General features: G+C 34.3%; 1 protein-coding gene across 8 annotated transcripts; it reads left to right on the top strand.

The window, feature by feature from the left end:
- The first annotated feature begins 2,530 nt into the window (after window positions 1-2,530).
- LOC106654293 (troponin T, skeletal muscle-like) lies at window positions 2,531-11,445 on the top strand. 8 transcript variants are annotated; one of them, XM_014374199.2, is made up of 14 exons: window positions 2,531-2,699; window positions 6,261-6,305; window positions 6,806-6,895; window positions 6,978-6,980; window positions 7,946-7,963; window positions 8,863-8,880; window positions 9,558-9,588; window positions 9,679-9,880; window positions 9,949-10,091; window positions 10,161-10,382; window positions 10,457-10,549; window positions 10,627-10,707; window positions 10,816-10,894; window positions 10,967-11,445. In XM_014374199.2, the coding sequence occupies exons 2-14, from the start codon at window positions 6,283-6,285 to the stop codon at window positions 11,233-11,235; spliced, it is 1,272 nt and encodes a 423-aa protein (XP_014229685.1). In that variant the 5' UTR covers window positions 2,531-2,699; window positions 6,261-6,282; the 3' UTR covers window positions 11,236-11,445. The 8 variants fall into 8 exon arrangements, with proteins under 8 accessions (XP_014229685.1, XP_023316012.1, XP_023316013.1 ...); XM_023460244.1 differs by having other exon boundaries at window positions 6,809-6,895; XM_023460245.1 differs by lacking the exon at window positions 2,531-2,699 and adding an exon at window positions 5,102-5,342 and having other exon boundaries at window positions 6,809-6,895.
- The last annotated feature ends 13,887 nt before the right edge of the window (window positions 11,446-25,332 follow it).

Consider the following 25,332-nt stretch of genomic DNA (forward strand, 5'->3'; position numbering starts at 1 on the left):
AGAAATCTACAGTATTATTTATAGACTCTTAATGTAATACTGCACGTCAGTAATACTCAATAATTCATCAATTAGATGAACTTAAAATCGTGTCTCTCATACAATCAAAAAAAGGTTTCAGTAACTACTATCACTACACCTAAAAAAAATCATGTCAATTTATTTTTTAACCCATCAAGTAAACTATATCTAGAATGAAAAAGAACAAAACGAAGACAATTGTGTAGAAAAAGAATGAAACTAAAAACAATGGACAAAGTAATTGAATGACAAAATCAATCGAAACTACAAAATAAATGAAATTTTAATGAAAATTCCCATTCGATGCATATTGCATTTTTGTTATTATTTAGTAATCAACGAGCAGACAGATTGAGAAGAACACTTTTTTACTGCTTCCATTAAGTCTGCACATATTCTTAAAAATTTCTCTCAGTTTTATGCGTGTGCTGCTTGTTGAAATGAGGAAAGCTTGTATATTAGATCTCTCTTAGTTTTGAGGCATGTATGGTATAAAACTAATTAAATAAGCATTAGTTTCAGCACATCCATTATAAATACCAACATAACTTCAAGTACGAATCTCAACAAAATTTCAAGGATTTGATTAAATGCACAATTTATAGAGCTACGTCCGCAAAACTCGACCAAAAATTGCTTCATTATGCATGCAATTATTTAAACATTCTAAATATATGTGAAAATAGTTATCAAAACTATTTCTCAAAACTAAAACTTAAATGACTGGACAGAGGCTTGTTAAACATTAATCCTGAGTTCTTCTATTGGAAATATCTTAACCAATATTAAAATAATAACTATTAAAACGTCTTTTCAGATGTACCTTAAAGCTTTTAAATAGATTCACGTAGGCTCTTTCTGTTTTTTTCTATGAAAAATTTTCAATGGGAATTTTCAAAAATAGATTTGAAAATTTTCATTTTTACTGTGACAGTATCCCCCCAATTAAATAAAATTACAATTTTCAATTAATTTATTTCATAGTTCTGCGAATTACTTGCATACGTTTTTATGCATTCTTTTTTTTCTAATGCTAGTTTCCTTTGAGTGTGCTTTGAATGCCTTAAATTCATTTTTTTAACTTTACAACTCAATTATTTCAATATAATTCCTCTCTTTAAAAGTAATAACTAGTTTTGCGTACAAATACTTGATTAAGCTTTCGATTGGATGTTAGCTGTAAAGTTAGCCAAAATATAAACAGAAAATTATTGATTTTCATAAGAAATTCTTCTGAAGACTATGTAGTATAATTCTCTTGCAAGCAAAAAGATACACTTGTACGCAAGCACTAGCTTAAACTCAGATTTTCATGTTTTTCGCGATGAAACCAATTTAAGAAAGAAAACAAATTGCTCAAAATTTTGTTCTCAGACTAAAAACAGTTGATACAGTTCTCATAACCAATCAAAACATTTGAAAAACACCTATGCATTTTGGCAATTTCATTAAATACCTAAAAGAGGATAACAATTTATCGTGAATTTGAACAAAAATCATTACCAAATAACTCGTTTTAAATTTGCTAAAATAAGGCAAACTTAAAACATGTATAATCTTAAAATATAAATAATTTTAAATAAATTCGATTTAATTTGGTTTTTAACAAAAAATGTTGGGAAACTTCAAAACCAAATTGGCAGAATTGAATGTATTTCAAACATTTTTAAAACTTATTTAAGTACGCGAGGCTAATATTGACATCTATATCATGTTTGAGAAGTAATTCGTATTGTAACATTTACGAATTGAAAGCTTTAAAAGAACTTCTTCTTGGTGGAACGATAACAAAAGCTCCTGAATAATACACACGTACAATAATTCTGACATGTGAAAATATATATGCGATTCGAAAACGAGGTTACGTAACTATCAGACGCTGACTCGATGTTGAAATTTGATTTCCAACAGGCGAAACTCGAATTCTCATGAAAGTTGAACTCATGTAGTTGCAATTATTATTCCGACAATGTAACTTCATACTTTGCGTATGAAAACATAAGAGTATCTAATATTTTATTTCAGTCCTCTAAATAATAACAGTATTGCTATCAAATCTTAAAATTGAACTGCAAGACCATTTTCAAATTGCTGAAGAAACATTAAAAATGCTTTACTAATATGGCAAAGTAATATAATGAAAAATATGCAATTTAAAAAATATACAAAATGTAATTATTAATGAAATTCAAAGAAATACATAAGGTGTCATGAAATTCGATATTTTATTACTCATTTTTTTGTTTTATGTCTTTTTTAGTAAAAGCTCGTTTCAATAGCGATTCTAGTAAAAGATCATTGAAGAAATTGCAAGCTTAATCGTCTGTTCAAATGTTTGGACATTTACAAAACGACGTGATATCTCGGGTGAACTTTTAATGATCAAAGCATTATCGTCAGGGCCATTGAAGCATCATCGATACGTGTTTATTTCCTATTTACCGAGCTTGTCGCTGCTGCCGACATCGCAACAGTTATATTTCCGATCCCATAATAATAAGGCATTGTTGCCAATGTTGCCCAGCAAGAAAGAGGAAAATCGTGACGATGCCAAGCAAACTTTTTAAAGCGACGATGCAAGCCCAATGGGATACATTACCTACTTGCCAGACGACGAAAATGACGCTCTGCAACGTGAGGATAGATAAGAAAACCATGTTTTCGTCTATACTTATCGGGTAAGCTTAAAAAGCGTTAGCTTTAACTTTAACTAATTTCACAATTATGCTGTCTCTTGCATTCTTATTTATCTCTTACTTTTATCATGGTACCTTCAATATATAACATCTGATTTTAACTTACGTTGCATAAATAATATAGATAAAATAATATATTACTCATTCATTGTTACAAAGTCAGAGAAAATGTAATAAAAAAAATTTTTAATAATTTTTAACTGTTTCCTTTTCATTTTACATTGGGTGAATACAACTTTCTATACATTTTTATCGTTTAACAGATAAAACTTGTAAAAAGTGACCAAAATAGACACAATTATCATTTTTCTAGATAGTACGTTTGCCTATTATTTAACGCAAAAAACCTGAATTTATTCAATGGTATTATTACTTTTATTTGAGATAAAAGCAATAAATTTACATTTTTGTCAACTTTCTACGATTACTGAAATTTTAAAATAAGTTTTTCCTTTCATTTCAAAAATTTTGCTTTTTATTTTAATGATAAAATCTCTAACAAACATTTAAACTGTAGAACCCAGGATTTGTGAAGACTTTCTTGGAACATAACAGTCATAACCTTGGAAGAAATGATCAAATTTATTGGGTTTCCAATAAAAAGTATTCATTTTAAAGTGCTAAAGCCTTTAAAGATTATAAACATAAAGTCGGTAACACGAATGAGAAAAAATTAATTTTGGCACTAATTTATATGCTTGAAATACGGGAAATAAGTAGGCCTGAAGTTCGATTGCAGAAGAAATTGCGTTATAAAAAACGAGAGTATTAAATAAAATTAAAATTGATTTTGAATTTAAAACGACCATACAATTAATATATAAGAAATGTAGAAGAATGAAGTACGAGGGGTAGAACTATGCAACTGCCAAACAATTTTTAAAAATTCAGACTTCTTTGATTACCATCTAATGTACTGTAGTTATTTTAAGTAACAAATGTAAAATAAATAACTCAGCTCAACAAACGTATAGACGAATTCCAAAGCCCTTAATAAAAATCAATAAGTGAGGAAAGGAAACGGTATTTCAAATGAAACAATTTGCAATTTTTTAATATTTCGAACGAAAGTCACAATAGAGCTCAATGATCAAGAAATACCTACAAAGATTTAATCCACGAGACCTGCCTGTTATCCAAAAATACGTAAACAACGACAAAAATATACCGTCATAGTCATCAGCGTACGTTCAAACTTATCTTTTCTTTCATCAGAGATGCTCCGTATTTTTGCTGTCTACAACGCTTTCGCGCTTCGGAACTTTGGAATCCAGCGCGATCACGGTGGCCATTTATAGATATACGCGCCGCGAGAAAATAAACTGGAACACAACAGCGAAACGATACATTCGAAAAATTGGTTACGAGTGAAAAGCTCGAGCTCGAGAACTGAAAAAATTTCATGGCACTTCTGAACATTGCGAAATTCAAACTGCTACGAGAAATAAATGTATGGAACTGATGGTGGCTTGCACGTTGCATATGTTCCAACATTTTTTTAAAGAAATTTTTTCAATACTTTATTGAATTAACAAGAAAGTATCGCAAATTCATTTAACCTTCGTTAAAATCATTCACATGTTTCTAACTGTAATATTGCAAACACATACAAATCTGCGAGTTAACGTTTTTTAAATATACTTTTCTACACAAAATAACGAGTTACAAAAATAGCATGTAAACTGTAATCGCAGTTTCTTTTAACTTTTTTACAGAAGTCTTTAAAGAATCATGCATGCAAGCGCCTAGTTAAGTAATCAAATATTAAAAATACAACCGTGGAAGCATAAAATATTAATTTTAAAAATACTCATTTGAGTCGTTAATAAGCCAGGGTAAAGTGTAGTAAATTAGCTCTTTTTTTTCATGGCGCTTAAATTTGATATTACGCTTGTCTATTGTTTATCTTACGTTTAAGGCCGTGAAATTTTATTTGAAATATTATGCATATTTTTTCAATATTAACAATGTGAATTCTCAAAGCTAAAGATAATTATATGAACTTGAAAAATTGCTAAGATTAATAACTCAAAAAAAAAAAGAATTTGAAAAAGAATAAGTCTTAGCTTAGATCAAAATATATCCCATCTAAGAGCTTAATGAATGAAAAAAAGTACGAAATAGAATTGAACTGTTGTAAGATTTAGCTTCAACTTAATCATATCGAAAGTCGCAGTAAATGATTGGCATAAGTCCGATTTTTGGCCAGTCAATGCAGTTACGATCAAGCGTTACTTCTTCGACGATCTATTCGGGGCCAAATGTTGCCATTGAGACTTGTCTCACTGAGTTTGAAACAGAGGCGAGCCTGTTGGGCTTTGCCACGGCTGGTCAAGCGACGAGGTTTTTTAAATGCTGGAAACCTTAAAATAGATATCTATAGCTAAGTAGCCCGATGGAGCGAGCTCCGGGCGTGGAGGAGGAGAAGACGAAAACGTTATACACGCAGTCCCGACTGCTGTGAGACTTTTTATTGGGGTGGTGGCAAGTTCGACCTGTTAAGAAGCACTTGGAAGAGCTGCGAAGCGTCAGAGTCGCTGTCGAAGGGGACCTCACATTACACGGCCAAACTCCAACACGAAATCATCGTAAACGCGAGCTCTTTTTCGTTTTAAAGCTCCAGATGTAAGTTTAAATTAGACGAATGTCGTACTGCTGCGCCATCATCTCATACATCGAACCATAATTTCATAGCATTTACTCGTAATTATTTCATTTTCATCAACACATTTTCTCATTCAATCATTCGAGTTATCTTTTGGTGTTATCAATTGAGAGTTTTGAAGTCGAATTCGTTTCCAATAAAGTGATTGTGCCCGAAGATAAGTTCTAATTTAAAAAAAGTGATTCCATACCGATCAGGACCTGCAGCAAGTGGCAAGTGCACTGTGAGAAGTAATCGGTTATTGAATCACAATTTCCAAAGAAAGGGGAGTTACAGAGTAAAGGACGAGAGCTACTATTTCAAGTTAATCTCTTTTCGTGTCGGTGTTACTGTGTAAAAAGCTCATGAGTGAATCAAATTTGTAAATGTAGTCAAAATCTTACCATTGTACATAATACAAATTGTACTCGTCAAATTATCATTACTAGATTAATTTTATTGTTAATCTATGAAATGAGTGCGTCATCAGTGTAGCTGTGCTGTGTAAAAAGTTATTGTAGGCTTTCAAAAGAAAATTTCGAACTGTTTAAATGATACGATTTAAATTGGAACATTCAATATTAGTAGTGTAAAGCATGTTGATGTTTACATGATAACTTCGTGTGTTTAAAGGTTGCCTCTAAAATTAGATTTGCTTTGTAGAAAGATCGATTTTATACAAAATCAACAAATTCTGGAAAATAGAGCTCAGAAGGGAGGGGGATTCAGGAAATAAAAACATTTCATAAAATTTGATTATTGCAATTATTATAAGTTCTTTTGAACTATCTACAATTTTTTTCATAGGCACAAAACTTTAAAACAAAATATCTTTGAGCAAATTTCGTTCTAAAAAGAAGATTCGATTTCTAGAACTCATTTACACTTTTTTGTTGCAGCACACACTAAACCCCCGCAACCATGTCGGACGAGGAACAATATACGTAAGTAACTATAAGTTGTATTGCATTTCCTTACCGAGCTTAGCGCTGCTCAAACTTCCGTAAGAATAAATCGCAAAAATGTATACGTACGCCGAAAAGCGCCGATGACATCATGTTTATTTTTGTGTTTTATCCGGTATAAAAATATTTTCTGCACCCATCGCTTGGGTTGCCATTACTTAGAGTATTTATAGAAAAATATAAAGATTTTGAATAACAAAATCTTTGCCTGGGGGCGAAGATCGGTGATTTCAAAATAGTTAAACAAATATCTTCTAAACTCGGTTTGGCTGGAATTCGAATGAATAGTTATCATATATTTATAGATTTTTTTTGGGTCATTGTACAGCAAAAAGAACTAATAATTATGAGTAATTTACGTTTTTTTTCTAAATAATCGAATTCATCGTAAAAAATGTAATAATAGAATCCTCCAATATTATTCATTGCGACTGAAGCTATGCAAGGTTGATTAATGCTAATTCTATAATACTTCACAGTAGCAGCGAAGAGGAAGTTGAAGAGGTCGAGGAGGAAGAGGAAGAATCCGAAGTTGAAGAAGAAAAAGAGGCTGCAGTCGAAGAGGAAGTGTAAGATACAATTTATTTCGATCACCTTTATTTATTCTCTTTCCTTCTAATAAAATTTCTCGTTTTCTTTGGTTCATTACAGGAAGTAAGTTATCCTTCTTCCATCGATATTTTTATCATTCATAATTTCCGATTTCTTTTTTTATAATTTTTCCTTACTTCCAACTTTTCTCACTTTGCACAACTTAAATTACACATCTCATTCATTTACTTTTTTAAAAACGCTGGTACTGTCGATATAAACGCAATCTTATGTTTAAACTTTACGTGAACTCTAAAAAAAGTTAGCTAATACATGGCGATTCGTATATATTACATCATAAAATTATAAACTAAAAAACTTAAAAATCGTACGATTTCCAACCACTCATAAAAATAAAATCTTATACGTTCTATTAATAAAAACATCATCATAAAATTGTTTTCCCAAAAAATTTCTCAGCTTTATGCAAACTCGTCGCTTTGATAATCGAGTGAAAAATGACATCGAAGCAGTTGAGAAACGCGAGAAAGAGAAAATAAAAAAACATGTATTCTGTAATACCGGCTGGTTTAAATATAGTGTACGCTCCACAAAAATAGAGCAGCGCGCGGTCGTCCGGTGCGCGGGAGGGATTAAAGCTCGCTATTCAAATACGAATATAGTCACTGAGTCGTTGAAATCAGTCGCGGAAAAAATAGCCAGATATTGGCGATAATTATTTTTTGTTGTAGCGCGTAACGCGTCGAGTTTTACAGGCGGCGCCTCGATGAGGTTGCGTGCTCGCGCCGCATCGTTCTGCTACGAAACGATTCTCAATTTTTTACCAAGCAGCGAATTTCCTGTCAAGTTCTACTAATACATTTATACCTTCTAACAAATTCCTCAAATGGATAAATACGCCTCAACCTGATCCATTTAAAGTAAATGACATATTTTACTTGGGGAATTTTTTATTTGTTCAATTTTCATTCCATCGATGATGTATGGAAAAAACAACAAATCAATTACTATGTTCACCGATCAACATGACAACTTTATTGTGCAATCGATTTTATATCAAAAAACAGGCATAAGAAGATCATCGAGTAAGTGGGCCACCAGAATTCATCTGTCGCATGACGCATCCCGCAATTTACTCTCTGATTTGTCTTTTATTTTAATTTTTGGTTAATCTTTATGCACTTAAAAATTTTCTTATCAAGGCACTGCTACAATTTTTTTTACCGCAACTTAATGGCAATTTCTTTCTGGCTCTTTTCTTTTGGCCATTAACTATGAGAATCGTACGCTTGAGAGTACGCATACTTTATTAAATTACGAATTTTTATATTCATTTTATCAAAATTGTTTCATACAGCGAAATTTTCTTTAGATTTTGCACCATCAAAAAAAATCATGATTTTTGTATCATTTACAAACGATATTTTGTCATATTTTTAATAATTTGTTTTTAATAAAAAAACAGATCTAAAAACTTACTGTTATGTATATATTTCTATATGACATTATCTTTCACACACACGCCAAGTGCCATTTAAACTCTTACTTATTTTATTCATATCACTACTACTACAATAGATTAAGAAAGAAAGCATTAATTTTTCTAAAACAACTGCGTTTAGTAACCATTGTATCGGGTCAAATATCAATTTCTCACAAAAAGATTAAAGAAATGCATAATCAGTTTAAAAGCTTATACAATTCGTAAATAGTTAACGGGATGAAGAAGCGTTATAATTAATACATGTTAATATAGTTGATTTTATATTACACGTGCTTGCTCAAAAAATAAGTCGCCTGCAGCAAATATTAATTATATTTTGATATACATGCGTAATGCAGCATGACGCATTTTAAGATTCAATAGTAAACATTTTCATTCTCATAAAAGCATGCAAGAATGTCTTTTTTCCATTGCTAAATAAATGAAAGTTTATCTAAACATGAAAAATTATTAACGAATATATTATTTCTATTTTTGTAGGACTAGAGCGTCCCAGAAGTAAGTTTTATTTTTTAATTGTGCATGTAATATTGCACTAAATGTTGTAACTACTCTTTTCGTTGCAAGTGCCGTTTAACTAATCTGCTTTGTGGCGAAAAAGCTTAGGCAAGCATAAAAAGCTCATATTTGTTTATTTACTTGAAAATCTTACGAATTGCACCTTGATTATTCGATTAAAAAATATTAGTTGCACTTACACTTTCATTCCAGAATATCCACACTACATGCCTAAGAGCCTTGAGCTTTATTGACCAAAATATTTATCGTATTTCAAATTTCTAATGGCATCAACTATACATCTAAAGTATTGCAAATAATTGAATCATATATCAAAAATTTTTATGCATAATTTCGTAAACTTGCGGCTCTTACATACATTAATACGCTGCAACCTGATGCCTAAAAATAGTCTATAAATACTTTTCGAACTTTTATGCATTTTTTGCTTCTCAAAAAATTTGATAAATGGGATCAAATTTTCCAATTAAACAAGTAAAGTTCAAATTTTTGAACAATGTCAGGCAATTGGTATGTCTGGCACGCATCTAATGCAGAATAAACATTTATTTACAGACTAATTGCTATTAAATCTTATAGATAAATTATCATATATGAATATTAATATACATGCACTTTTGCTTCTTGGTGCCTGCGTGTCTCTTTCGAACCAATAGAGAAAACGATGATGGAGCTGAATTTGTGCGGGTAAGTTGTGAAATCTTTCCTTGCCAAACCCTAACTGAAACCTTTGTACCGTTCAATAAGTTAAACTAAAAAATAAATTTTTTTTAATAGATTCAGGAACAGAAGAGGGTGGACCTCGATGAACAACTTAAGGACTACATTTCCGATTGGCGCAAACACAAACTTAAGGAAGAAGAAGAGCTCAAGATCTTGAAGGAAAGACAAGCCAAGCGCAAAGTAACCCGCGCCGAGGAAGAAAAACGTCTTGCTCAAAAAAAGAAGGAAGAAGAAGAACGTCGCCTTCGCGAAATCGGTAAGTTTTTATTGGTGAAAGCGATATTTTGACTGGTATCAAAAAATTAACCAATCATTTAATCGTAGAGGAGAAAAAACAGCGTGACATCGAAGAAAAGAGACGACGTCTCGAAGAATCTGAGAAAAAACGTCAAGCTATGTTGCAAGCTTTGAAAGATCAAACAAGCAAAAAAGGACCCAACTTCGTTATCCAAAAGAAAAACCTCGATGTAAATATTATATTTTTAAATACTGTCATTCTCCAATTCGTATTTGACCCGATGATTATGAAATTCCAGGGCAATTTGAGCTTGTCGCAGTTGGAACGCAACAAGACTAAAGAGCAACTTGAAGAGGAGAAGAGAATATCCTTAAGCATCCGCATCAAGCCCTTACCCGAACTCGAGTATTTGGGTATGGAAAAATTGCGTTTAAAGGCTCAAGAACTATGGGATCAGATTGTCAAGCTTGAAACTGAAAAGTACGACCTCGAAGAACGTGAAAAACGTCAAGACTACGACGTATGTAATCAAAATTTTATTAACTTTACCGTGTTCCTAATCGTCTTGGCTGATACTATTATTATTTTTTTTAGCTTAAAGAACTCAAGGAGAGGCAAAAGCAACAGTTGAGGCACAAGGCATTGAAGAAAGGTTTGGACCCTGAAGCTTTAACTGGTAAACATCCAGTGAGTATTTTTCAACATATAATTTGGTTATTATATAATCACTATAGATTATTAACTTTTACCTTACTTTATTTCAGCCTAAGATACAATTGGCTTCCAAGTACGAACGCCGTGTTGATATTAGGTCTTATGACGACAAAAAGAAACTTTTCGATGGTGTAAGTATTTCGCGCACGTAAATGATTGCATTTGTGAAAAAAAAAACGAGCAGTTTTATAAAAAATGAGCTTAATGTGAATTTTTTACTGATCATCTACATGTTATAGGGTCTTACTGAAGCACTAGAACAAGCCAAGGAGAAAGCTTGGTCATCGCAAACAGACCAATTTTTACAACGTCAAAAGTGTAAGTGATCTTGATTTATTTTTGTTTGCATTGTAAATAAAGTGTTCGACTATTGATTGTTGCTCATTACAGCAAATCTTCCTAAATGGTTTGGCGAGAGGCCAGGTAAAAAGAAGGATGATCCAGAATCTCCTGAAAATGAAGAAGATGCCAAAGCTGATGAATTAGAGGAGCCAAAGTATGATAGCGAAGAAGAAAAAGAGGAGAGCGAGGAAGAAGAAGTTAGCGAAAAGGAGGAATCAGAGGAAGAAGAAGAAGAAGAAGAGGAAGAAGAGGAGGAGGAGGAAGAAGAGGAAGAGGAGGAGGAAGAGGAAGAAGAAGAGGAGGAGGAAGAAGAGTAATACTGTTGATCACTGCCAATACCAAAGATTTATACTAAATTTAACATCTATATATCAGCAGCTATCATCGTCTTCCTTGAAATACGTAATGTTAAAAAATGTAAATCGAAAAATGTTACAAAACTATTTGATGAACTATTATACGTTTTATTTGTTAAAAATTTTTTCTGAAAAATTTATTACACAATAAAAAGGACGCTTTTATCAGAATCTAATGTTAACTTAAAAAGAAACCAAAAATATAAATATGAAATAATAGATAAGGTCTTTTAGTATAGTTTGATATATTCTTTCATTCGAAATATATGATATGAAATTATAATTATATGATTTATACAACCATAAATATAATTGTGAAATTTGTAATGTGTCAAACATTTTTTTCACATCTGCATGTTGTCTTTCCGCCTTAAATTTTTATATTTTTCACTTTAAAATCGAATTGAGCGATTGACTTTCACCAAATTGAGTTGATAACGAACAGTGAAGTAACTATTAAATTTAGTAACTAACTAAAGTCACCAAATTTTTCGAAAATTCTTTAATGAAATAAATATTAAAATTCATAATTCAGAAAGCTATTCCTGTTGTTGTAATTACACCACAAATATCAATATCAGAAAGAAATTTACTGAAATTGTTTTATTCAATTTTTCTTTTGCGGGAATATTTCTCTGCATGTATCGCTTGTATGCGTGAAGAAATTGTGCACCTGCAAGAATGACGTTTTCACGCCAATTTTGGTGAAGTTTCAATTTCATTCGAGTACCTTTATGCATCGCAGTACATTACTGAGAATGGTGAAAGTAGAAAACCCTTAAAGTGTGATTTTCATGGCAAATCATTTTCATGCCACGGTAACCTCGAGAAACATTTCAGTTCAGAACATGATTGCAACAAACTTTATTGAAAGACAAGGGCGACCTAAAAATTCACATAATGGCGGTACATAACTAGAGCCAACACTTCGAATGTGATATTTTTCACAAATCGTTTGGATACCAGAATGATCACTATACTCACTTTAACCTCAAGCGTTACATCAAGAAACACATTAATTTTGTACATGATAGCAAAAAACCCTTTGAATGTGAGATTTTTCACATGTCATTTGGACACCAGAGAATCTCAAAAGACACATGAATACAGTACATGATCGTATTATACACTCAAATCATTTGGACGTCGCAATGAAGACTTCTTCATTCTTCGGTAATTTTGGAAAACAATATATTTTATAATCCACTAAAGACCATCGAAGTTTCATAATTAAATCATTACTTTCGTATTATGAGTACTATTAGTCAGAGGTATGTTTGAGTATTCGCTTTTTAGATTTTTATTTGATTCGAACCCGTCAAATTCAAGTCGAGTCCATTTGAATACCCAAATGTTTTTATGTACTTCAACTTTTTTCTTACTGAAATAGTCATGTTCTTATCATTAAAAAAATTGAAATTCATTTTTTCAATTTATTTATTTGAATGATATAGAATGTATGCAACATTAAATTATAACAGACATAAAAATTATTGCAAATATGCTTATTGCCATCAAGAGCTTTGGTATGCAGCTGCCAAGCAAATACGCCACAAATCCTTGTTCATTAACTTCTCAATGATCATTTCACAGCAAAGAATCGGAAGGCGGTAGCGCGTCAACTCCAAGAAAGAATCCAGTGCCCATTGCCGAAAAAATTTTCGAGACATCGTCTCACACAGACCCAAAACACAAGTCTTAATATACCCTTGTGGGAGCTTATACAATTTTTCCGAGCAAGCGAGCGCGAAGTAGTCCGAATAAGTGAGAATTTTCGCCGCCTCATTAGGTCGTAACTGGATCAAGTCGTAAAGGGATAAGCTCGGTTTCATCATTATGTTTTCTGCTCCTATCACTAACTTCTCGACATCGTAACAATATTTGTTAAAGTCCACCGACTTTTCGAAAATTCCGTGCTTAGCGAAAACTGCCATGAGCGTCAAAGCGTCGCTTCGCTTCATTTCGTATCCTTTTTTCTCTAGGCGCTCGACGATACCCAGAGCACCAGATATTAATTTCAATTTAAAATTATTATCATCTCGCCATACTTCAAAGCACTCGTCGAAGTGACTCTCGGTAGGAAAAACGAAACTTGAAAGATCAGCACCTTGGTCCAGGACCATACCGACAGTATTCAACAAAAGATATGTCACAGCATAGTGTAGTGGTGTACGACCTAAATTGTCCACAGCGTTGACATTCAATGGCTGATTTTTTTCATGGTTGATCTTGAAAAATTGTTCCGAAAAGTCACCTAGATAGTATTTTTGACACATAATGTGCATAGGAGTCAATCCTTCCAGGTCGGCCAAATTCGGATCGGCACCTTTTCTGAGCAACAATTCGGCCACCTTCTTGTTGCCAGCGAGCAGAGCCCATTGAAAAGGTGTCCTCCCATATGTGTCCTTCGCATCCACCTGCCCTATCTGATTTTTTTCGTCGCTGATCTCGAATAACATCTTCGCCAATTCAACATCGTCGCTTCTTGTCATACAAATCTTGTGCAGAGGAGTCATTCCGAACATGTTGATCAAATTCGGATCGGCACCATTTCTCAGCAGCAATTCGGTCATCTCTTTGTGATATTGGCTCACAGCCATGTACAACGGCGAATCACCTGTTTCTAGACAGATGCAATTGGGATCCTGGCCGAGCTCGAGGAATTTCTCCACGATGTCCTCGAAGCCTGCCCTGCATGCCACATGAAAATGTGTATGGCCCGACTTCTCATCGATGTAATTAACGTCGAATCTGTTGTATATTTTAAAAAGCTCACGTAAGGTATTAGCTTTGTTGCAAAAATTACGTGCACACGCACGATGCACTGCAGTGGTACGACGCAACAGTGGCTTGCCTCCTTTATCAAATTTGGGCTCGTCTTTGTAGCCTGTGCGAATCACAAACTCAATGAATCGTTCTCCTCGACAATCATTTCGATCTCCACAATAACTGACGGAGTCCGAGAGAAGATCATCAATTTCTTCGTCGCGAAAGATGACTCGGAGATTAGGAAGTTGGCTTTTCCAATGTCTGATTGAATATGCCATTCGGCGGTGAAATTCTTGACGCTCTTTTTCAACATCCCAATGGAATTTTTCACGCATCCGCTTCAAACTATTTAATTTTTTTATATTAACGCGATTCATCGTGGATATCGTTCTGCGCACTCACAATTAAACGTTAAATGAAATTGTAATATTTTCACTTTTATTACGCAAATCACTTACTACAGTTGATGTGCGATCTTTCTTTGTTGTTTATACTGTTAAGTCGTAACGTGTATACTGATCTACACATACCCTACGATCTTTGTATAATAATAGTAAGCACTTGGTTGAAGCTATCAAGTATACAAGTAGCGCGAGCTATGTACAACAGTAGTGAGAGTCACCTGTGTGTATAACATATGTGGTAATAATAGCAATGGCAATCTCTAATTGTTTCCGAATTAAGCGACGCCGATTGTACTTACATGTCATTTGACCAAGCAACTTAAGAAACCCGAACACTCATACAAAACTCGGGTACTCGAAAAAAATTAAGCACTCTGAAATGATCTATATTTTGATGATTATTACGAACTTCAATAAATTAATAATAAATATTTTCAACAGCTGTAACTTCCTCTATTTATTTTATATTACCAATAGGATTTTAATTATTGTCAAGCTCAGAAAATAAATTAATTTGTAACATATGATGAGAATTTTTTTCACTGCAAATACCCTAAATTTTTTAAAGCGTAAAATATTCTCAAAGATAGATCGATTCGAAACAAGTAATCTGATTTTCAAGCAACTTTTCTTTAAAACTTGAAAGGTTCCTGGTTTAAATGTGCATACAAAAATTCAAGCGTAGCTTAGCTTTTTGGGCTAATAATTTAGTACAAGTCCACGTGTTAGTAAATTCTATTTATCCAATATAATTCAAAAAAAATTATTGTAACGAATAAAATAAATATCATTGGAATAGTATTTTACAACTTAATACTTTGTGATATTTAACAAAAATTTTCAATGGCATAGAGTACATCATTTTAAGATCTACAGCTTCAATTTTCAATTTTTAATGGAGTAAAATCAAATTTAAGTTATGTTACATATTCACTTTTTGAAACATCGTGCATTTGAAGACGTACAATTGAATTTATACCAAGTTTTGTGTGTAAAATTAATTCGAATCATTTATAAAAATATAGAGCCAAAGCTTGGAGTCATTATTATTCAAGAGTCGTAAATATTTTCTATGAAGTTTCCTCATTAACAGAGTGATTTTGAGAAACAGTTACACGAATTGTAAGAGCAACGTTGTAAGCCAGGCCAAGGTAAATTTTCGCCACTCGAACGAAGCAGCAGTAGGCTTTCCTTGCGATTCATCAAATGTGCATATGTGCACAGGTATATATTCTCGGAGACGGGGCAATGCCCGTTCTATATACATCGTTGGCGTGCGCTCGCGAATTCAGCGTTGAGAACAAAGCTTATCCTCGCCGGTTGCTCCGAGTTGCTTAATTGAATTCTCCGGCGTTCGCGCGAGCAGCAAAGGAGCTTTAGTATATACTCTTCTTTCTCCCTGTACGTGCGAAACCCTTCATAAGTATCCATTTCCTTCCGAGTCGCTTATGAGTGTATTATTTCGACGACTCGATGATCGGTGCGAATTTTCGCACAGGCATTTTTCTTGTGTGTTAAAACCATACTCGGAGTATCGTCACGACCTACGGATTTTCCGTTCAAAAATGAGAAACAGATACAAGTAAACTTTGTTGGGTATGCATTAGCTCAAAGCTGCAGAGCTATTGCTTCTGCAAACAGGTCTTCTTTTTTTATTCTGTATAAACTCATTACGAGCTAAGCCACACACACACACACTCACACTCTCATGAGTTAAGCTGAACACAGTGCCCGCGTATAGGCATGGCGAGAAAAAGGGGGCTTTTTCTCGCTCGTGCACAACGAAAACTATACTTTAACGCACAATGCGAGGATTAAGTGAAATACGGTCTCAATTAATGTTTAGAATCCCTGCCTACTACTACTCCTGGACGCAGCCTTGCACCATTCGAAATTGTCTGGAGTATATATATACTACGGTCTCATTATGATTGTTTTCGATTCCACCACCAGCCCCGCGTGGCTTTACGACTTTATAACGCGAAGTTTGTTTGTTGCATGCGGATGAATATTGCACGCTGCGCATGGAAAATACTACGAGCACGGCCTACGAATATAATCTGCGTGCAGCTTTTTTTAAGTCGACTTTAATTAAACAAACGAGTTGGAAGAATTTTTCAGTTCCACGATGAGATAAGAATTTGAATTATGATAAAAAAGTTTCTTTTTTTTTAATTTCGCATCAACCTACTCATTACATTAATAGGGCTATCTTTTAAAACTGTCTCGTGCACTTATAGTCAGGTATAAGGACGGTATTATAAGCCTACGATAATTAAGCTTACCAAAACGACAATATCTGATTTCGTGCGATGAGAGTCCGGTGGAGAGCGAAGAAAGGCCGCTGTAATCATTTCTGAAGTACAAGCAGCTCAAGCACCGGAGGCATTAATCACAAAACAGGCCACGCGTTATCTTTTATACGGGGCGCAAAGTTTTTCATGCATATGATAAGTAGCAACGGTCAAGTATACACCTTACTTTACAGGTCATATTTTTGATACTTATGCGATAAACTGATCTTTATTCATAAATGATAAAAAAAACTATCAAACACCTCGCACAAGAGTTCAAAGATAGCTTGACATCAAAGCTCCCGGGAAAGATTTTTCTTGAGAGTAACTTGAGTAGATGTAGCACTCAGCGAAAATAGTTTACTGCTTGTGCCATGCAGATTTCAAAAATTGATTAATTTCTTTTATAATTTAATATTACCGTAAACTATATATGGCGAAATATACAGTAAAAAATAATTTGGTCTAAAAAACGTTCATCACAAGCAAGGCTTGATCTCAAAAATTTTCAATCGCCATGATATCGATGATGATTGAAAATGAAATCTCAAATGCAACCGATCTTGATATGTGTACCTCATTGCTGTTCAAATAAATTGGCGTATTGTTACTTTTGAGATTAAACTTTAAAGGGCGATTTTTTGGCCCAAATTTACGAAAGAAATTCGAGAGGAAAAAAATACCGCTCGTCAATGCGAGAGCACATACATTGCGCGTTCCAATTACGGAAAAGAAAGAGTCTAGGAAGCAGTGAGATAAAACATAAATATATCGTTCAGATACACGACAGCCTATCTTGACGATGAATCTCTATCCCTTTACGATGGATTTATAACATATTGCTCACGATTTCAGCCGAGTGTGTACAAAGGATAAAAAAATTTCTCTTCGTGCGCGACATCACTATATGATACTGTTGTCTTTTTTTCCCTTTTTTCCATCCAAGGATACTCGTATTTAACGTTTGTGTCCTTTTTTTCGATGGATTCGTTGATATGAAAGATTTTTTTCCTCTAAAAAAAATGGTTTGTTCGGATGCGCAATTGAGAGATAAGGGAATCGGACAGGAACAATGCGCACAAATTAAAACATCTGTCGGGAATATATACGTACACATGAAAGGAGGCCATAGAATTTCAATGTTGAAAGTTCTTAGGTGGGAGGGTCCGGCAAATTCACGATTCAATGACGCAGACAAAAGGATAAAAAAACGTTGAATGTTGCTACCGCTATCGATTAAATTCGACACTTTTCAATGAATCATCCAATTTCATCTCAGCATTACAGATTTTACCATGAATAATGCATATCCTGTCCCATACGAAGAACGACTCAATAAGCGAATAAAGAGATAAATGGAAAAAATAGATTTCTTAATTCTTCTAGGATTAATCTTATCAAAAAGAAAAAACTTGGTGTTATTCAACACTGGGTTGAATTCTGAAAAATATAATTTAAACGAGTAAAGTAAAACAATTATTTTCCAACGTATATTCAACAATTTTCTCAATTTTAAAGTTGTAACGAGAACAGCCACCTGATTTGTAACAGCTGAATTTAATCCTGCGAATTGAATTTCTTCGTTTTATTATCGCAATTCCATTATTTTGCAACAGCCGTAAATACTTTCCAGAAATAAAATACAAATTTCTGTGTTCGTTTGAAATTTACAATTGTATCAAAAACAATACAACGCAGTTCTTCAATGTAGCATTTCCATTCTTTTTCGAGTCTTAGTTTATTTTGGAAACTAACTTTACAAAAATCAGTTAAATAGTTATCCTTATTAATTTTTGGGTCATCACATTTCTCTCTACAATACAATTATTAACCTACGATTCTCGGTGCCTTGATGTGAAAATCTTTTACATAGATTTCGATAAATGATTGAAGAAATACAACAAAAACTATAAAATAATATTCCAAGCGTAAAGAAGCAGCCAATACACGTGAGTCGACTACTGCATTGCGTGTTATTCAACCTATATTTAGTTTGACTGAGGCATTGTTATGAATACGAAATTCATCTGTCAGCTAGATAGGATTTTGTACATTTTAGAAAAGAGTCAAATTTTTCATAAAATAGATGATTTATATTCAGATTTTTTAACCCCATTCCGCATCCGATTCCAAGTACTTTTTGAATTGTAAAATTTATTCTTCACACTTTCGACTTTGAAACTTTTAGTCACTATTACTTTTGTGTACTTTTCTTACCTATAGCGCAACAAAAAAAATCTCATCCGACGCGTGAGTGATAAATCTGAAGTACAAAGTAGTCGTTCATCAAGTGGAGTGCGTAGTACGTTTAAGAGCGCGAATAGAAATAAAAAATTTTCTCGCATTCAACAAAAGATGCAGACACCAAAAAACATCTTCGAGATTATGCCGAAGCCAACGTACAATTGAAAATTTTTAACACATATTTTGAGTTTTTTATCACATATATGTAAAGAAATATTATTTCTTTAAATAATTTAATCCTCGTTACAGCGAGGTGTAGAGTGGGGAGCTCTGCGTATAAATTGTAGAATACAGAGTATTGTATCATTAGTTATACGGTTGTAAGCAAGATCGGCAGTTAACTTTAAATGTCGTTTCTTGTGTTTATCTAGGTAAGAAAGTTTATATGGTAATATAATTGTAAATAGTGAATTTGTTAATAAATACTTGTGTTTATCTAGAAACCATTGAAGAATTGCCGATTTTAAGTTAATACCTTATATATATTTTCAAAATACTCACTATAAATTGACATAATAAGTAATACTAGTAATATTATAACAAAAATTTCCACAACATTTTTGTGGAGAAATTTTCTAAGAAATTTTAGAAAACGTAAAAAGTTTAAACATGAACGCAAAATTTTGAAAATTGCATTATAGACGGTGGCTTCAGCATTATTTCGCGAATGCTTGGCAAGATTACAAGTAAAAAATACCTCAACAAGTATTGTTATTTGGTTTGATGTACTAACATACAATTTGTGATTTTGAGCTACGAGGAATGGTTTAACGAAACATCTCGAGCGTCGAGCAAATGTTATAGAAAGCACGACATAGATATAGATATATAATTTATATAATTAATATATAACCCAAGCACCTCCTCGAGTAAGTATATAATCTCTTTTGATGTATTATGACACGCTTAGTCTGTATCTGCGAGAATATACCTACAAGTTTAATTTCGAGATTTGGCTCTGAGCTGTGTACATATTTACTTGTTTAATTGTTGGCCGAATGAGTATCTCACAAATAAAATAGGTTGACTACTAAAGCTTCGATTGAGACGAACATACACGAACATACGTTTCATGTACACAGGGGTAGTAAATTAAACGTAAATTAAAAATTCTAATATCATTGATAAAAATGAAAAAAAAAGAACAATTCTAAAAGTAAAGTAAAACCTTAGAGGTGTGATCGTATACATAAATCCAGTGATTAAGTTATTGAAGAACAAGTGCTTTTTAATTGTGTAGAAAATCTACGATTCCTTTAGCTCTTGGCAAAGTCTTTGCGAGCTTGCTGGCACTGACGATGAAATATCTCATGGCCAGTTTATTCGAGTGCCTATTTAAAATATAGCAGTCTCCGGGCCAAGCCTCTCGCAAATCTCCACGTGCCGCTCCCCGACCACCCCTCTTGTCTCGGCTGTGCGCAACTATACGTGTGTGAGTGTGTATGCGGTTTAACGATCGCTAGACGATCTACTTCTTTCTCAAGTGATGGAATTCTGCCAAAACTTGCGGAGAAAAAGAGGAAGAGAGAGATAGAGAGAGAAAGAGATAGAGAGAGAGAGGAAGGGTAGGAGAAAAAAACATTCGTGATTTGCGTTATAGTGATTTTTACGTGACTATTTAACACAACTTTCACTTGCATATTTGTAACTTTTGACCTTTTTAAACTTTATCAATTATATTTACTCGCGAATTTATAAAAAAATAGAGCTTTTAATCGATTAGAATATTCATTTTTCGTGCACTTTTTACTTCAACGTACTTAAGTAATAATAAAGGCGAATTTGTCTCTTATAAATTTTTATCAAGTGTCCCCGCTTATTTATTTGAGAGACGATACAGCAAAAATATCTGTATTTTTGCAAGATGAATCCCATCTTATTACAATGAATACTTAACAAACCATTGAGTAGCAAAAACAGCAAGCGACATTGATACGAAAACGTAAATCGTAAACATGAAAACGTTAAATAAGTGAAAATACTTGTAAAAAATGGCAATTTTCACAGCAAATTTATCGAGTCTCGGTGATGGTGAAAATCGAAAAACTTTTTCATTTGGAGTGTCGCCAAATCTCAAAGTTTCGAAGCTCCATGGTTCTGATACATGCGTGTATGTATCGCGCAGCCCGAGAAAATGTACATGTACGCGTGCTCTTATGCATGAACAGTATTAAAGCCGATTCTGAAAAAAGTTTGGCGATACTTGCTCAAGACGTACTTACGCCTACCTTGTTTAAGTAATACGCGCATGTTACTGAATTGCAACGAAATCTAGAAAATTATTCTCCATTGGTTTAAACATTTTCATCAAAAAATCTGGATGTGAAAAAGTTGAATTTTCCAGAAAATTTGTACGGTTCGAATAATTCTATTTTTCTATTACAATGTACTTTAAGTGGTAATAAAAATTTATTCATCAGCAAGCAATGAAAAAATGTTTAGTTAATCGTAATTTACGATAAAAGTGCCACGGATGGCAGTTTATTTTTTTATACTTCTTGCTCGTGGCAGCGAGTATCGTATACATTATTGTATAGCATCGCTCGCGACTAAAGCTCATACTTATGTCACGTCTGTCACGCGAGTAGTCTATAACAACAGCGACTCGGTGCTAGGTGATACGAGCGGCGTTATAATGAGCTACTTATGTCACAGAAAGGTATGCCATAAACGCGAACTTGAATCAGGCGCCGCTGTAAATGATGTAATTCATATTTATATAATAAGTTAGACGTACGTGCCGTAACGTTTTCCAAAATATTTATAATTAATTCGCGTGTCAATATGTACAGATTGGTGTGGCTTAATCCAATTTCATGCTATATATAACCACAATTGCGGCGATGTTCTATACTCGAAGCTTCGCGCTTAAGTTCATTAAAATTAATTGTTATCGGTAACTTGGAGCCGTTCTCCATCTAGAATTTGCCTCGTATTAGATCATGACTAACCGAGCGAATACCCCATTCTCGGCAAATATATAAATAGACGCAGAAAAAATAAACGAGCCAACGAGCGAATTAGGTTTATCGATAGAAAAAGACGCAAGAAATCTGCCCGACTGCGAGTATTAATGAAAATACAACGACGCTCGCGGCTATGATTATATCAAGCGGCATTTCTACCTTCATAAATAAATCGCGTTAATTCATTGCCGCGCGCTGCAACACCCTCGCGCACACGAGCGAAACGGGCTAATACCTCGCCACGGAGCAGCGGAGAGAGCAAGTAAATTTGCCGACGCGTAACGCGATTATTAGCAAATATTCATCCCTTTACTCCGTGGCAACAGTTTTAGAGCTGCGCTACTCCGGTGGAGCAGTTTATGGCAGCGGCACATGACTGATACCCCCGCGTGCGCGATCATTTCCGCTCGACTGTGCAGCACTTGACAATTGAATAGTGCGTTCATTATTAGTTAGTACGAAATCACCTTGTAGCCGGGTCGTATGTAATAGAAAAATCAATGTCCAATGATGCAATTCAAACTCGATGCGTTTATACCTTCTGAAAGTAAAATACACTGTGTCAAGCAAAATTTCCATGTTATTTAATAATATATGAAAATCAGCGATAATGCCCGACCAAGTATTACACGAGTATTAATAAGTCACGTGGGCAAAAACGCCCGTTTGTATTAATTACTATCGAGTCGTTAAACGAATTTATTGCCTAATTATGTAGAATAAACATTATGCTCGTGAAATATAGTACGTAGTATACACGAGCTTTATAGGTATATAAAGGCGTACATATACACATTTACGAATATTCGCACGTGCGCGTGTAGTACGTCTATGAACTATAATCGATAGCGGTCTTGTATAAATATATGAAGAATTTGGACACGCTTGCGCCAACAGACGACCGAGAGCTAATTACGGTCCCGTCCTTTCTCTGTCTAATTGTCATGTTATTTTATAGCACGTATATTCGGAGATTTTGCTCCGTGATGCTCTCTGCGCGCTATATATGCAAACCCTCAAGCCGACGTTGTACAAGCTTGTTCGTTTGCTAGTAAGTAGGTCTCCGCTATTAGCTGAGGGGACAATTTCACGAAACTGCTTGCGATATATAGATTAAATGTTTAGTCCAAAATTTATTTGGAAATTTTAATGCGTTTCGTAACAGAGACTAATTCTCAAATCTTTACTTTTCGTTTTATTCACAATTTTCTAGACCAAAGAGATTATTTTAACGAAATAAATATTTATTGCAGTTAATTTTTATCGTAAGATACCTGAATTCTTTAAAGCCATTTTTTCTTTTGAATAAGATATATCTTATAAGTATAGATTGGAAATTTTAAAAAATATTCAATACAAACCATTGTAAGATCAACTATCTTAAACTCATATGGCAGATTCAAGAGTAGATTATGATTCGTTTTATTCTGCGACATCCTTTCATTTTTATATTTCATCTTGGACTTTATTCAGTTAATCCTGAAATTACCGGAATGAATTTTAAGATATTTTTGAAACATTGAATGAACAACAATTAAATCTAAACTGTAATCCTAATATTTAATGTATGTATAATTTCAGCGGTGTTGTGCGTACACAAAATCATTGTGATTATACTATTTAATTAATATTAATAATTATGCGAGGAGTGTATTACACAAATATTATACCGGAATCCTCGCTTTAGCAGGGGAACTGCGCAGTTTGAAGCTTACAATGCGCGTACGGTCGCACGTAATTTCTTTAATTACCTCTCAAGCGATGATCGAATAATCAAAAAGTGAGCAACCTGATTCACCGTAAAAAGAATAATCTTAATTCAATTGAATCTCAATTATTTTTACCCACATTTTCATATTATATCTGTAAATAATTCAAGTCTTATTCGACGATTGAGTAAACTGGAAAAGTATATTTTGAAAAATGTTCAACTTTCTGAGATGTGACATACCTCATTCATGGCGCTTTTTTAACTTTTGCTATGAACAGAGGCTTAGACTTTCTTTCCATCTCTCTCTCTCTCTCTCTCTCTACCTCTTAGCCATTCACTCACTCACTCACTCATTCGCTTACTCTCAAGTTTGATGAGTTGGTAACTAGTTTGAGCTCTGCCAAAATCGCGTGCATGTCTACGATCTTAATTGAGCATCAAGTCTTGCCTTTTACCCGGCTCGATCTCTCTCGCTCTCCCTCTATCTCAGTTTATAAATGAATGCTATATACGCCAGCCGAGTGTCTGTACACGTGGGTGTAATGTCTATGAATACTGTTCTGCTGCGATCATCGCGATTATCGTCATTATACCGTTCGCGATGTATGTACACACATGAGCTCACCCGCACAGGCAAGCGTGAGCTTTGCTGCGTCTTGAGGTGGAGTTAGCGGCGCAAGCTCATGCGGATTTGCGTATGTATATCGCAATTTGCACGCTTCGTTCAAGTTTGGGAATCGGCGCGGAAAATAGGTGTGAGAATTTCTTATCTGCATCCTCGTGCTGCCGCGATTTTGTTCGAGGGCTAAATTAACGAAATAAAGATTAGCCACTGGGTAATCGTCGAAAAGAAGACATCGGCCTGCATGTGCTTACGAGGATAACATGCACTCGAGTCGTCACATATCGCGCTCAACTCTGGCTGCGGCACCGGCAAAAGCAAAGGCGATGCCCTACCAGGCACGCGTCTGACCTACTTGTATTAAAGCGCATGAAAAGAAAACGTGTTGCAATAACAAAGTTCATTGTGCAAAAGTTAAACGCAGCAGCGGCGGCGGCAGTACATGGAAGGCAGCGGCGTTGGCGGCGGCCTGCGGGGCACGGGCAAACGACGAGGATCCATAAACTTGATTACAACCCGCCGAGCGCGAACCCCGAGTTTTACGATAATTTTCAGCAAGAAACAAAAGTTAAGCTCGCGCTTAATACGCATTTCATAAACAGCTTGCTCTCTTTATGTAGTTCCAAGTCGCTGCCGCCCTACGCACATGGAGTTTCGCACGCAAAGCTGCCGACCGAGGCAACGAGAAGGAGAGAGAGAAAATTAATTTCTCAAGTTTTGATCAGTGTTATTATTCGCCAGAGCGATTGAATATAGAAATTAAAACAGCCAAACAAAAGGTGCCATTGGGACGGGAATCTAATGCAAACGAATCGACCCTTGTACACAAAGCTCTTAAGTGCGCCGCTGCCGTACATTTAGATAATAATCGAATTGTAACTACTTTTACGATGTTACATGGAAAATTTAACGAAATTACGGCATAATCTCGGCTTGATGTATGCATGCACTCGCATGTGCAAAACTACACGCGCGCACCTCGCCACAAAAGCCAGCTGGTAAAATTAATCATACCATATCCGAGTCAAATTATTCTTCAATGCCGTTT

Source organism: Trichogramma pretiosum, unplaced genomic scaffold (assembly GCF_000599845.2).
Source record: "Trichogramma pretiosum strain Unisexual culture from Peru unplaced genomic scaffold, Tpre_2.0 scaffold45, whole genome shotgun sequence".
Taxonomy (NCBI): Eukaryota; Metazoa; Arthropoda; class Insecta; order Hymenoptera; family Trichogrammatidae; genus Trichogramma; species Trichogramma pretiosum.